The following is an 11,828-nucleotide window of genomic DNA, read 5'->3' on the forward strand; positions in this document are numbered from 1 at the left end:
CGACTTGGCCCGGCTACGTCACTACCGGCGCCCGCCCTCGGAGGGGCGGTGCCTGCCCTGGGCGGGAATTAGGATTGCGACAGACGGGGCCATTGCGGTTCCGCCCCTACTCGGTCCAGCTGAGGCCGACGGCGACTTCCTTGCCCGTCTTCCTGGTTTGAAACCCAGCCTCCCGCCTGCTCCTTTCTACCTCCACCTCCACAGTTCTGCGCGCAACGCTGATGGTCAGTGGCTGAGCCCGGATGAACCCCCTGCTCCCCTTTGCAGACCTTTTTATCCTGCTTATCCTCCGATACCGAGTACCTTCCGTGAAGGCAGACTTAGGCCCAAGGCTCTTAGCAGAACCTGCTTCCCACCTAAGTATTTTGTCCAAAGAACCACAGAGCCAGCCAGACTACAGAGCAGAACTGTTTGGGGGGCCTCAGTCCTTGGAATTTTGCGGCGGCTCTTCAGTAAGCGGGACCCTACCAGATGCCACAGGCCCCGCCCATTCACGGAATGAAGCCAAACCAAGATCTTTAAGTCGGTCTGTGAAGGAAGTGGGTCGTGGAGCTCTAGGAATGCAGAGGAAGAGAAGCAATTCTACAGTAAAGAATCAGCAAGTCCCCAGAATAACTTTATCAACCCCGAAATCAGTTTTTAAAAAACATGTTTTAAATGCTTTTTTAGAGAGGGAGGGAAACAGTAATGAGAGCAACACTGATAGGCTGCCTCTTGCACGCCCCCTACTGGGGAATGAACCCAAAACCAGGCATGTGCCCTGACTGGGAATCAAACCAGCAACCTTTCTGTGTATGGGATGACACCCAACCGAGTCACACGGGCCAGGGCTGAAATCATTTATCTATAGACTCTGGGAGCAAGGACACAAGCACAGACTGGTGCTCTTGGATGGAGAATAAAGCAGCTATTGCCTATACTTGGAGGTTGTTGAGGTGCCCTCCCCCAGGGTTTGAATAATCAACGCTGCTCAGAAAGTTAACAGGAAAAACAGTGGGCTGGCCAAAGAGGAGGCAGGAAAAAAAATCCCCTTCAGTCCTGAAGGCTATCACAGCAGAGGCCGGGACATGCCTGCCTGACTCCTGGGCATTAGCTCTGCCTCAGTCCTGTATTCCTGCTGCTGGGCCTCCATTATCACCCCCCTCTTGCCCCCAAGCTGTTCAAGTGCCCCTCCTGGAGTGCACGAGCAGGTCCCGCTGCAGCCCAGACTCCAAGCTTCCAGCCAGCCTGGCCGTGGGAGGGTCAGTGAGCAGGGTCAGTTTGTTGAAAACGCCTCGGCCGAAGTAGTCAGCGATGACAGAGAAGCTGTCGTTGGAGCACTTGAGCTGTGGGAAAGAAGAAGGAATCAGAACTGAAGTGCTCGTTTCCTCAAATGGGCTCCCCTGCAGTGCTCCCGACTCTACGAGTGGGTACTCATCTAGCCACTCTTTCCAACCTGGTGCTGGAACTGATCGTGGAGATCGCGTTTCTGTTCCTGGGCCCGGATCATATCCATGACCTTCCGGTTTTCAGGGAGGCAGGTGGGGCAGTCAGCATCACTTTCCGAGTAACTCTCAAAGCAGTGTTGGTGGAAAGAGTGTCCACAGAGAAAGTGGACTGAGGGCAATTCCAAGGCACTGTTACAGATGCTGCACTTGGTCTTCTGGAAGATCTTCGGACTACAGGCAAGGGAGACCAGAAAGGAGTGGCAAACAGTGAGGGCAGGGCCCACAGCCAAGCTGAGAGAAGGCAGCTGGAGTCACTAAGGAGCGATCCAGGCCCAGCTCTCCTTACCACCTTATGAAGGTCAGAAGACAGCAGTGCTGGGCCTGCAGTGTCTCAGCATGTTCCAGGAAGCCCAACCACCCAAGGGATACTTTTCTCTTTCAGCCTCACAATTGCCACAAAACTGTTTTCAGGTCTTTACTCAGATGTGGCCCTTTCAGAGAGGCCTTTCCCGAACACCTTAGAAATTCTCACACACACTCCTCACCCTACTTCCTTTCCTCAATTTTCTTCTTTGAACTTAACACCATCTAACATACTATAACCTTTTGCTTATTTAATATGTTAACTGTCTGTCTCTACCTCTACAATGTAAGCTCCACTGTGCTGCTAACAGTACTTGGGCCTGGCCAGCATGGCTCAGTGGTTGAGCATCTTTCTCTCTCCATCTCCCTTCCTTTCTGAAATCAATTAAAAATATACATATATTAAAAAAAAAAAAAGAACAGTACTTGGAACATAATAGGGGCTCAGTAAATATTTGTGGGATTGTTCTCTAATAAACATTTTACAATATTAAGGGCAAATAATATTTAAAGAGTTAGCATTAATGTCTACTATACATACATATAATCACTTTTGTTTTTCTTTTAAAAAATATGTTCTTATTTACTTCAGAGAGAGGAAGGGAGGGGGAGAGAGTTAGAAACATCAATGAGAGAAAAACATTGATCGGCTGCCTCCTGCACACCCCCTACTGGGAGTTGAGCCTGCAACCAGGCATGTGCCCTGACCGGGCAACCTCCTGGTCCATAGGATGATGCTCAACCAACTGAGCCACACTGGCCAGGCCACTTTTTGTATTTTTTTTTAAATATATGTTTTAATTGATGTTTTTACAGAGAGGAAGGGAGAGGGCTAGAGAGTTAGAAACATCGATGAGAGAGAAACATCAATCAGCTGCCTCCTGCACACGCCCTACTGGGGATGTGCCTGCAACCAAGATACATGCCCTTGACCGGAATCCAACCTGGGACCCTTCAGTCCGCAGGCCGACGCTCTATCCACTGAGCCAAACCAGTTAGGGCTTTGTATTTTCTAAAGCAAAGTTTTTACTTCTGACTGGCTTCTAACTACACAACTTAGATGTGTGTTTAGAAAATGTAAAATATAGAGAAGCAAATACAGAACGAAAAGTACCTATACTAGATAATATCCTCCAAAGCGCGATAAATAACGATCTTTTTTGGAATTCCTCCAATAAAATATCTTCAAGCATGAAATGCTCAAACACACTCCGTATAATCTTTTGTCTTTGAAAGCATTTAATGACACCCTGTGAAGGACAAGGTTATCCCCTGGACCCCTCCACCTGTCCAGATGCCAGTACCTCGCCTTGAGCTCCTGGATCTCCTGGCGGATGCGGGTGGTCTCCTCTCGGTACCGCCGCACCCGGAGCTCGTCCTGTGCAATCTGCTGGCTCTGTTTCTGCAGTTTCTGGACCAGGTAGTCCCGGATGACAGATAGGGTGGCAGTGGAGTTGTGGGCCAGGGTCTGCACCACTGAGATTGGGGTCCAGGAGGAAACAATGAACTGAGCAGTACCCACTGGACAGGGTTGAAGTGCTCCTGCCCCAGTGCCCCTGATTTTCAGCAGTTGGCACCTACCCACCCACCCTGTCCTCCCGAGTACCTAGAAGTGGTGGCATGAGGTTCTTGTTCTCAATATGCTTGAGCACAGCTGCCACGTACTCCTTGCAGTCCTCCTCCTTGCGGGCAAAGTAGCTGAGCGCCTGTTCCCACAGAGAGGGCTCCTGCTCCCCATGGCGCTCGCACACCTCGATCACCTGCCGGTACTGCTCATGCTGCATGTAGTAGTGCATCATCTGCTGATACCTACGCGAGGTCAGGCACACCTGGACTGAGGGCTGTCCCTGGAAAATTACTTGGACCCTTCCCGCTTCCCTGACATTCCCCAAACTTACAGCTTCCCCTGCTCGTAGAGGTGCAGGACCCCATCCTGGAAGTCGTGCATCTGGCATAGGACCAGGGCCTTGTCAAAGACGTCGCAGAAGCGGCCACTCTTCAGGAGGGAGATCGCCTCTGCGTGAAGCTTCTCTTTGACCTGGGGCAGGAGAGAGGAGAGCTGTTGGACATAAGGGAAAAAATCACAAGGCCTCTTGGGGGAAGGCAAGTCAACTATCTCTTCTCCTCAGTCCAATCTCCTTCTTACTGAGGCCCATTTACCCACCAATGGTGAGGTGTTATTGGTCCACAGAAGGCAGCCAAAGCAACCACGAAAGATGGAAGAACTGTCTTTTCTCCAGTACCTCCTGCAGTTTTTACCAGGCCTCACCTGTGGATCCTTCTCATGGGCCCAGTTCTGTAGTCGTAGTTCAAGGAGCGTGTCGTAGATGCCCTGTGGTGAGTCGGGCTGTACTGCACTCATGTGCTCTAGGAAAGCTTTCAACTCTCGTGGGTTGTTGGCAAAGATGGGGATGAACTCCTCTGAGTTGGCCTAAGATGGCAATGGAGGAGAGAGGAGGCGGAGTGAGTGAGCTTGGTACCTAAGATGCCCCAAAGGTGATCCCTGCTGTCCAACAGCCATTCTCCCAGGGCCTCACCCTGCGGCCTGGTGACTCCCTGTCACCTTGACCTTCAAAGCTGGGCCGATAGTTGGTACAAAGTCCCTTCAGCAACTGGGTCATCTGCTCTGGTATGTGGTGCATGAGGATCTTGCCATAGCGCTTCATGTTGCTCTCTGCCTGCTCAAAAGGCAGCTTGCCAATGTACCTAAGGGCTTCCTGGTAGTTCTGTGGAGATGTGAAGGGCAGAGTAAGGGCATGTTCCTGTCTCACCCACTAGGAGAGAGCACTGTCATCATTCCCAACGTCCTAGAGAAAGAACAGAACTATGAGTCAAGAGTCTCCCCTAGTGCCCTGACCTGTGTGCTCAGTGGTTAGAGCATCAGCCTGGGCACTGAGTTCGGAAAGCAACCAATCTATGTGTCTCTCCTCACACTGATGGATGTCTGTCTGTCTGTCTGTCTGTCTCCCTCCCTCCCTTCCATTCTCTCTAAAAATCAATGAATAAAATATCCTCCGGTGAGGATTAACAAAAACACACACATGAAAACACCTCCACGAAAATGAAGGGGGAAAAAGCGTCTCCCCTACCTTGATGTCCTCTAGCTGGATCTTCAAGTACCACTCGTGGTGTGCATGGTGCTCGGCCAAGTAGAGGGCGTGGGAGTAGTAGCCAGCCTGCCGCAGCACCCTGATGGCTGTCTCCACGTCAAAGTGGACTTCACTCTCGCTCTTTGTCTGCCGGGAACGGTAGACAGCATCACGCACAGAAGAGGGTGTGGTCAGGGAAAGGACAGGACACATGCGTCTGATTCAAGACCAGATTCTTAAGATAATAATAAAGTCCACACTTTTAAAATAGTATGCTCCCCTGCTTCTCAGAAAGTTCCTAAGAGCCGAAGTTTTCCTCTGCCCCTACTACTGAGAGCAGTGATGGCGAACCTTTTGAGCTCGGCGTGTCAGCATTTTGAAAAACCCTAACTTAACTCTGGTGCCGTGTCACATATAGAAATTTTTTGATATTTGCAGCCATAGTAAAACAAAGACTTATATTTTTGATATTTATTTTATATATTTAAATGCCATTTAACAAAGAAAAATCAACCAAAAAAGTCTCCCTCCCTCCCTTCCATTCTCTCTAAAAATCAATGAATAAAATATCCTCCGGTGAGGATTAACAAAAACACACACATGAAAACACCTCCACGAAAATGAAGGGGGAAAAAGCGTCTCCCCTACCTTGATGTCCTCTAGCTGGATCTTCAAGTACCACTCGTGGTGTGCATGGTGCTCGGCCAAGTAGAGGGCGTGGGAGTAGTAGCCAGCCTGCCGCAGCACCCTGATGGCTGTCTCCACGTCAAAGTGGACTTCACTCTCGCTCTTTGTCTGCCGGGAACGGTAGACAGCATCACGCACAGAAGAGGGTGTGGTCAGGGAAAGGACAGGACACATGCGTCTGATTCAAGACCAGATTCTTAAGATAATAATAAAGTCCACACTTTTAAAATAGTATGCTCCCCTGCTTCTCAGAAAGTTCCTAAGAGCCGAAGTTTTCCTCTGCCCCTACTACTGAGAGCAGTGATGGCGAACCTTTTGAGCTCGGCGTGTCAGCATTTTGAAAAACCCTAACTTAACTCTGGTGCCGTGTCACATATAGAAATTTTTTGATATTTGCAGCCATAGTAAAACAAAGACTTATATTTTTGATATTTATTTTATATATTTAAATGCCATTTAACAAAGAAAAATCAACCAAAAAAATGAGTTCGCGTGTCACCTCTGACACGCGTGTCATAGGTTCGCCATCACTGACTTAGAGGGACTCCTCTGGGGACAAAGGGCTGGCCCACTACTACTTCCCTGGGCTGGATACTGAGGGAAGTTCTGGCATCATAAAGCAAGAAGGGAGACAGGAGAGAACTGGCAGGAAACGCTATTCCTCTTCCCAGTTTATAGGCCAGAGGGTCCTTCCTGGTCCCCAAATAAGGTCAGCTCTTTCCTCTCCCTACATCCTGCTGAAGAAGGGCAAGCCCTGGGGGCGCCACCTCGTGCTGAGTGGGGGCCTCAAGGAATACCCTTTCTGCTCCACTCCCCGCCCCCTGCCCGCACCTTGATGAACTCCTCTAGCCTCAAGCTGTCCTTGAGCTTGGTGTAGCAGTTGAGCAGCAGGGTGGTGTGGTCGGCATTGGCCAGGGACTGCCGGTGCAGGGTCTGCAGGTAGGCGGTCAGGTTGTGGATACGCTGGGCATCCAGAAACTTGCGGATCACATATGACGGTTCCAACTTTCCAATGGTTCTAGGGAGACACATGCATCAAGAAGCATCTGGATCAGTGTACTTTTCAAACTTTCACATGCATAGGAATCACTTGCAGATCTTCCTTTTTAAAAAAATATTTTTTATTGATTTGAGAGAGAAAGGAAGAGGAATAAAGAGACAGAAACAGTGATGAGAGAGACACATCGATCAGCTGCCTCCTGCATGCCCTGCACCAAGATCGAGCCAGCAACCTGGGCATGTGTCCTGACAGGGAATCAAATCAGGGACCTCTTGGTTCATGGGTCGACACTCAACTACTGAGCCACACCAGCCGGGCACTTGCAAATCTTCTTAAAATGCAAATTCTTTTTCAACAGGGCTGCAGAGAGGCCCGAGAGCCTGCACTTCCAACGAAGTTCCAGGTGATACTGATGCTGCTAGACTGTGGACCACATGAGTAACAAGCCTCCAGAGTACTAATTCTTAAAGTTGGCTGAAAACAGGAATTCTAGAGAAGTTGAGAAAGAAGCTAGAAAGGGTCTTAACACCCCTTATTAGGGCAGGAAATTCCAAGAATTAATACCAAGGAAAGAATGTGTGGGAGAATTAGGTAAAAATGAATATTAACAAAGGCCAAACTGCAGTTTAAAATAATAGGTGTTCATCAGCTCAATCTCATACTGGTCATGTAATATTTCACCCTAAACATTCCCTTCCCACATATTGTCTTCTCCTTCAAGGCATCACAGTTTCTGCAGAAAAAAAGGAAGGTTCCTGGTGGAGTCCATTCCCTTCCCCCGAGCACAGGTATTAGCCTATCTGGCTGCCTGTCTCTGCATTCAGAGCTAAAAACCCTTAAGCACCCTTTGACTGACCGGATATACTGCTGGACTGCCCCATCATGGTTGCCCTTGCTGTAGAGATGGTCCCCGTACTGCATGAAGATCTGGGCCAACCCATCACTATCCAGGTGCTGGCTCTTGGCCAGGTTAATCGCCATCTCAAATAGGTTCTTCTTAAACAGCATCTGGAAGGAAAGAGATTGGAAAATTGGTAGATGCGGTCCTGAGGCGACACCTCCCCAGAATGAACCCCCAACACACATGCCAGACAGTCCTGAAGTTCCTATCTGCCTAAATCCTAGCAGGGTGAGACCTCTGATACCCTCAAGACCAACATCAGGTTACCTCCTAAGGCTCTTTGCAGAGTGGACCCTGAAAGTGGGCTCAGGCTCCTAGCCATTACTTCCCTCTAGCAAGCATGTCAGACTCAAAGGCTAACACGGGCCAAATAAACAAGGTTGAAGTGTATGTGGCTGCAAAAAAAACTAAAGCTTCAATTTTCAAAGAAACCTAGGTTTGTTTCGATAGTGACATGCTGGATACAAAGGGCTGAAATAAATGAGTCATCGTTAACATAAAATAATAGAACATTTTAATAAAAATTAATATTTTTTCTTGAACATTAACTTACCAGACACTTAACAACTGCACAAATTAATAAGCAAATAAACCTATTTTCTTGTTCTCCGAAAGTGAAATATTTCCTGTTGCGCACACCAAACAAGTCAGTACAAGACTAATAATGTGGCCATTGGCTGCTAAAATATTCGCTGCTAGTGTTAATGGAGAGAAATGGTGCGCCTGCGCGTAAGGGAAATGAATGCAACACGATTATAGTAATCAGTCAGTTATAGTTCGTTAATAATTGTGTATTACAGGATATTGTAAAAATTAAGAAATTTCTATTAAAACATTTCTTACAGGTGGGGGAAAAAAGGACACATATGTAATACCCTTTGTAATACTTTAAGCAATAAAAAAATTAAAAAAAAACAACATTTCTTACATACTGTTATATTGGCTGAGCCGCAAAAATATTCATTATGGGCTGCATGTGGCCCGCAGGCTGCGAGTTTGACATGCTTGCTCTAAAGCCTCATCCCAGGCCATTTACCTTGTACTTCTACCCCAAGGGAGCTGAGTAAGGCTATGACCCAAAGAGAAGGATACACTCTGGCCAACGTGTCTTGGGAGCCTGTCCCTACAGCAGTATCTGGGTGCCTATGGCCAGCGCTGGGAACCTGGTGGCCTTGCCTCCAGTTTGGTCTGTGTGTCCTTCTCCTGCAGTGCGTGGACCCGCCCATCCCGCGTCAGCACGTACAGGGAGCCCCACTCAGCAAGCACATCCACTACATCCTCAAAGACAGCGCTATAGGCTATAAACTTGTTGCACAGGTCATAGATGTTGAGAATCTGCTTGTCGGAGCTCTGTGAGTCCCTGTTGGTAAACTCTGACCTGTGAGGGAAAGAAAAAGCACCAGACATTTGTACCTTCTCTGCCTCAGCTGCCCCTCCATTTCCTTTCCAATGGCCACTTTGATTTTTTTATTGATTGATTTTAGGGAGAGAGGAAGGGGGAGAGACAGTGTTTTTGACTACTTAATCCCTCCTTCCTCTGCCCCAATTTATTTTTACTAAAGAGCACAAAAATCAATACCATGTCCAAAATTCTCTGGAACATTCTAGGGCATCAGGACTGCTCAACAAATGTCTGCAGCACAACACATTTTTCAGTATAAACATTGTAACTGATTCTAGGTGTAAGCACAATCTACATAAAACCAAAGTAGGAGACTGACAGGATCCAGGTAGTAGGGTTTTTAGAACAGGTCAGTTCTGGGGATCAAGCACAGCCCTCCCCCTTTCCCTGGAGTTCTTACTTGGGAGAAACCTTCCGGTCACGGGAGACAATGACAAGGTAGCCTCTAAACCAGTGAGCAATGAGTTTATGGCCCTCAAAGGCGAAGCAGGGCCCACGTTCATCGGGCTGGTACAAGTAGACACACTCATCCCCGGCCACAATGAACTGCAGGTCCTGAGAAGGGTCACTTAGGGCTGAGCAGCGCAGGCCACAACCGTGGGTATCCAACTCCACACGAGGGTAGTCCTTTCCAGAAACTATATAGGACTTTGAGAAGTAAGAAAGGGGTTATCAGGCACCCTCTGAGACGGCGGCATCTAAGCCTTCCCAAAGGTATTCCCATCTCCGTACTAACTCTTTCTCATTCTCAGCCCCTAAGACTTTCCCTGTTGCTTGCCTTCTCCGTTAGCCATCACCCATCTACTAAATACATAAGCAGAGACCACCTTTCCTCCTTCTGTATATACTGTCACTACCTGCTACAGGAATTCTGCAAGTAAGAGAAATACAATCTTTTATTATTTTATCAAAAGACTATTCCTGAGAGTAGGCTGTTATAAATTAGGAGCAACAGGATCCAGGGAAGTAAAGCAACTTGTCCAACGTCACTTCACAAGTTAGTTAGAAAAAAAATTCAGGTCTTTTCTTACAAGCCCAGAGTTCTTTTCCTAACTCTAACTCTTCCTACTCTCTCAAATGAAGAAATAAGATCAGCAAATGACTCGAGGCTACATGATGACAAATGTCAGAATCCTACCCCTCTTGTCAGCTCCTATGCTAGCTCCCTAAGCAACGGAGAAAGAAGCCTTTCTCACTTGCCCCTAACAGTGGAGGTCCTGGTCATACCTGAACATTCTCTGTCGTCACAACAAACAAGTGAGTGTTCTTTCCCGCTTGGCGAAAGGCCAGTCCAGTTACAGGGTAGTTGCCCTTGTGCAAAATCTGGGTCTTGCTATGCCGGTCCCGAGTGATGTCTCCTTTGTTCAAGGTAACACTGCCATCCGTGAAACCTGTACAAGAGCAGGAAACGACTTCACTGAAGCTGCAAGGTCAGGAAGCAGAGGGAGACGGCCACTTGAAGCATTCCTCAGAGTGATGAGATCTCTCTCCATACCCAGCTTCTCCAATGGTTAACATAGAGATAGGTACTCACTGACTCATTTTTCAAAGAACAAAACTAAATCCTTTCCTATTCCAAACTCTAATATCTCAGAACAAGGTGGTCCGATGAAAACAATAAATATGAGCTGCAGAAGCAACTCTGAAAAACATCTACAAAGAATCCTGGAGCTTTAGCTTTGCCCTCTTTCTGCTTACCGATGGCCATAAAATTGAGATTTTCATGTACAGTCAAACAGGACACAACAGTGGGCTCTGTTCCAGGGATGGCAGGGAAGATTCGAGTACAGAGTGGATTGCCACCATCTCTCTTCTCGAGGTTCCAGATTTTCACCTGTTGGCAGATCTCAGATGGATGAATGCTAACCACCCTCCAGCAAACAAACATTCCCAGACCTCTGGGTCTTTCCCGCTACCTTCCCAGGACTCACCAGGGGGTTGATGCCCTGTTCATCCTCACCAACAGATGCCAGAATGTTGTGCTGCTTCAGTTGGTACAGGTGTGTCACCCGTAGTTTGTAGGCTTGGAAGCCTGTAAGCTGGAGGGAGCGCGACAAGAACCAGACCTGACCTTCCATATGTGCAGCGCAGTCAAGGAGCCTCCTCTCCACGGGGACTTACATTTAGACCAGAAGCCAGATAACAACTAACATACATGCAGCTCTTCAAATTTTCATGGATTTGTCCATATTATCTCCTGGGCTCCCTAGAGACCAGAGTTTGGAAGCAGCACCGTGAAGAACAAAGCAGCAAACTCCTGGTCTCATTTACCTGCCACCCCCATATTGGGCAGCGGAGATAGGGAAACCTTACATATTCATCTTTGAAAGCCAACTTGCACCCTTTCTTTGATCTTAAAATAACCCTACTGCAAATTGGCATTTTATACTCTTTTACAGATAAGGAAGTTGAAGCCTGGGGAGCTTCAACGATTGCCCGGGATGACTCAGTTGGCAAGTGAGAGAATGGCCTTCTTCCTGCCCTCAGACCACAGACGGCACCCGGCGCCCCCCGACAGGAAAGGGGCAGGCGGCACGAACCCTCCAAGGGGCCGATTCCGTCCCAGCGGGGCCTCCGCAGGGGTCGGGGAGGGACAGCGCCAGAGGAAGGATATCTCCAAAGACAAGGCTCCCTCGGCCTGAGTCGCAGACAGTGATGCCAGGAGGGAGGCAGAGGAGCTTGGAAGCAGCGGGCCCAGCGGCAGGCGCGGGCCCGGGAGCGGGCCCATCGCTGCCCAGCGGTTCCTTCACCACCTCCTTGTCGAAGAAAACGAAGCGCCGCCACTGCAGGTAGGCCGCCATCTTGGCCCAAGCCCCGGCCTCCAGTCGGAGGTCACGTGAGAGGCGCCCGGAATCACATGACTCACAGCTTCCTGGAGCCCGAAGGCCCGGGCGCTCCGGAGAGCTTCCGGCTGCTGGAGAGTGGGCGGGGCCTCGGATGGGGGCGGGGCCTCGGAGGA

At 48.8% G+C, this 11,828-nt stretch overlaps 1 protein-coding gene across 1 annotated transcript; it reads right to left on the reverse strand.

The window, feature by feature from the left end:
- Positions 1 to 793: 793 nt before the first annotated feature.
- Positions 794 to 11,724, reverse strand: VPS11 (vacuolar protein sorting 11 homolog (S. cerevisiae)). Its single transcript, XM_005856767.2, has 16 exons — positions 11,484 to 11,724; positions 10,801 to 10,949; positions 10,568 to 10,703; positions 10,097 to 10,260; positions 9,270 to 9,517; positions 8,644 to 8,845; positions 7,423 to 7,574; positions 6,398 to 6,584; positions 5,528 to 5,674; positions 4,328 to 4,516; positions 4,060 to 4,221; positions 3,689 to 3,828; positions 3,397 to 3,599; positions 3,095 to 3,266; positions 1,436 to 1,658; positions 794 to 1,325 (listed from the first exon to the last, which is right to left on the reverse strand). The coding sequence occupies exons 1-16, from the start codon at positions 11,668 to 11,670 to the stop codon at positions 1,161 to 1,163; spliced, it is 2,826 nt and encodes a 941-aa protein (XP_005856829.1). The 5' UTR covers positions 11,671 to 11,724; the 3' UTR covers positions 794 to 1,160.
- Positions 11,725 to 11,828: the final 104 nt, after the last annotated feature.

Source organism: Myotis brandtii, unplaced genomic scaffold (assembly GCF_000412655.1).
Source record: "Myotis brandtii unplaced genomic scaffold, ASM41265v1 scaffold105, whole genome shotgun sequence".
NCBI lineage: Eukaryota > Metazoa > Chordata > Mammalia > Chiroptera > Vespertilionidae > Myotis > Myotis brandtii.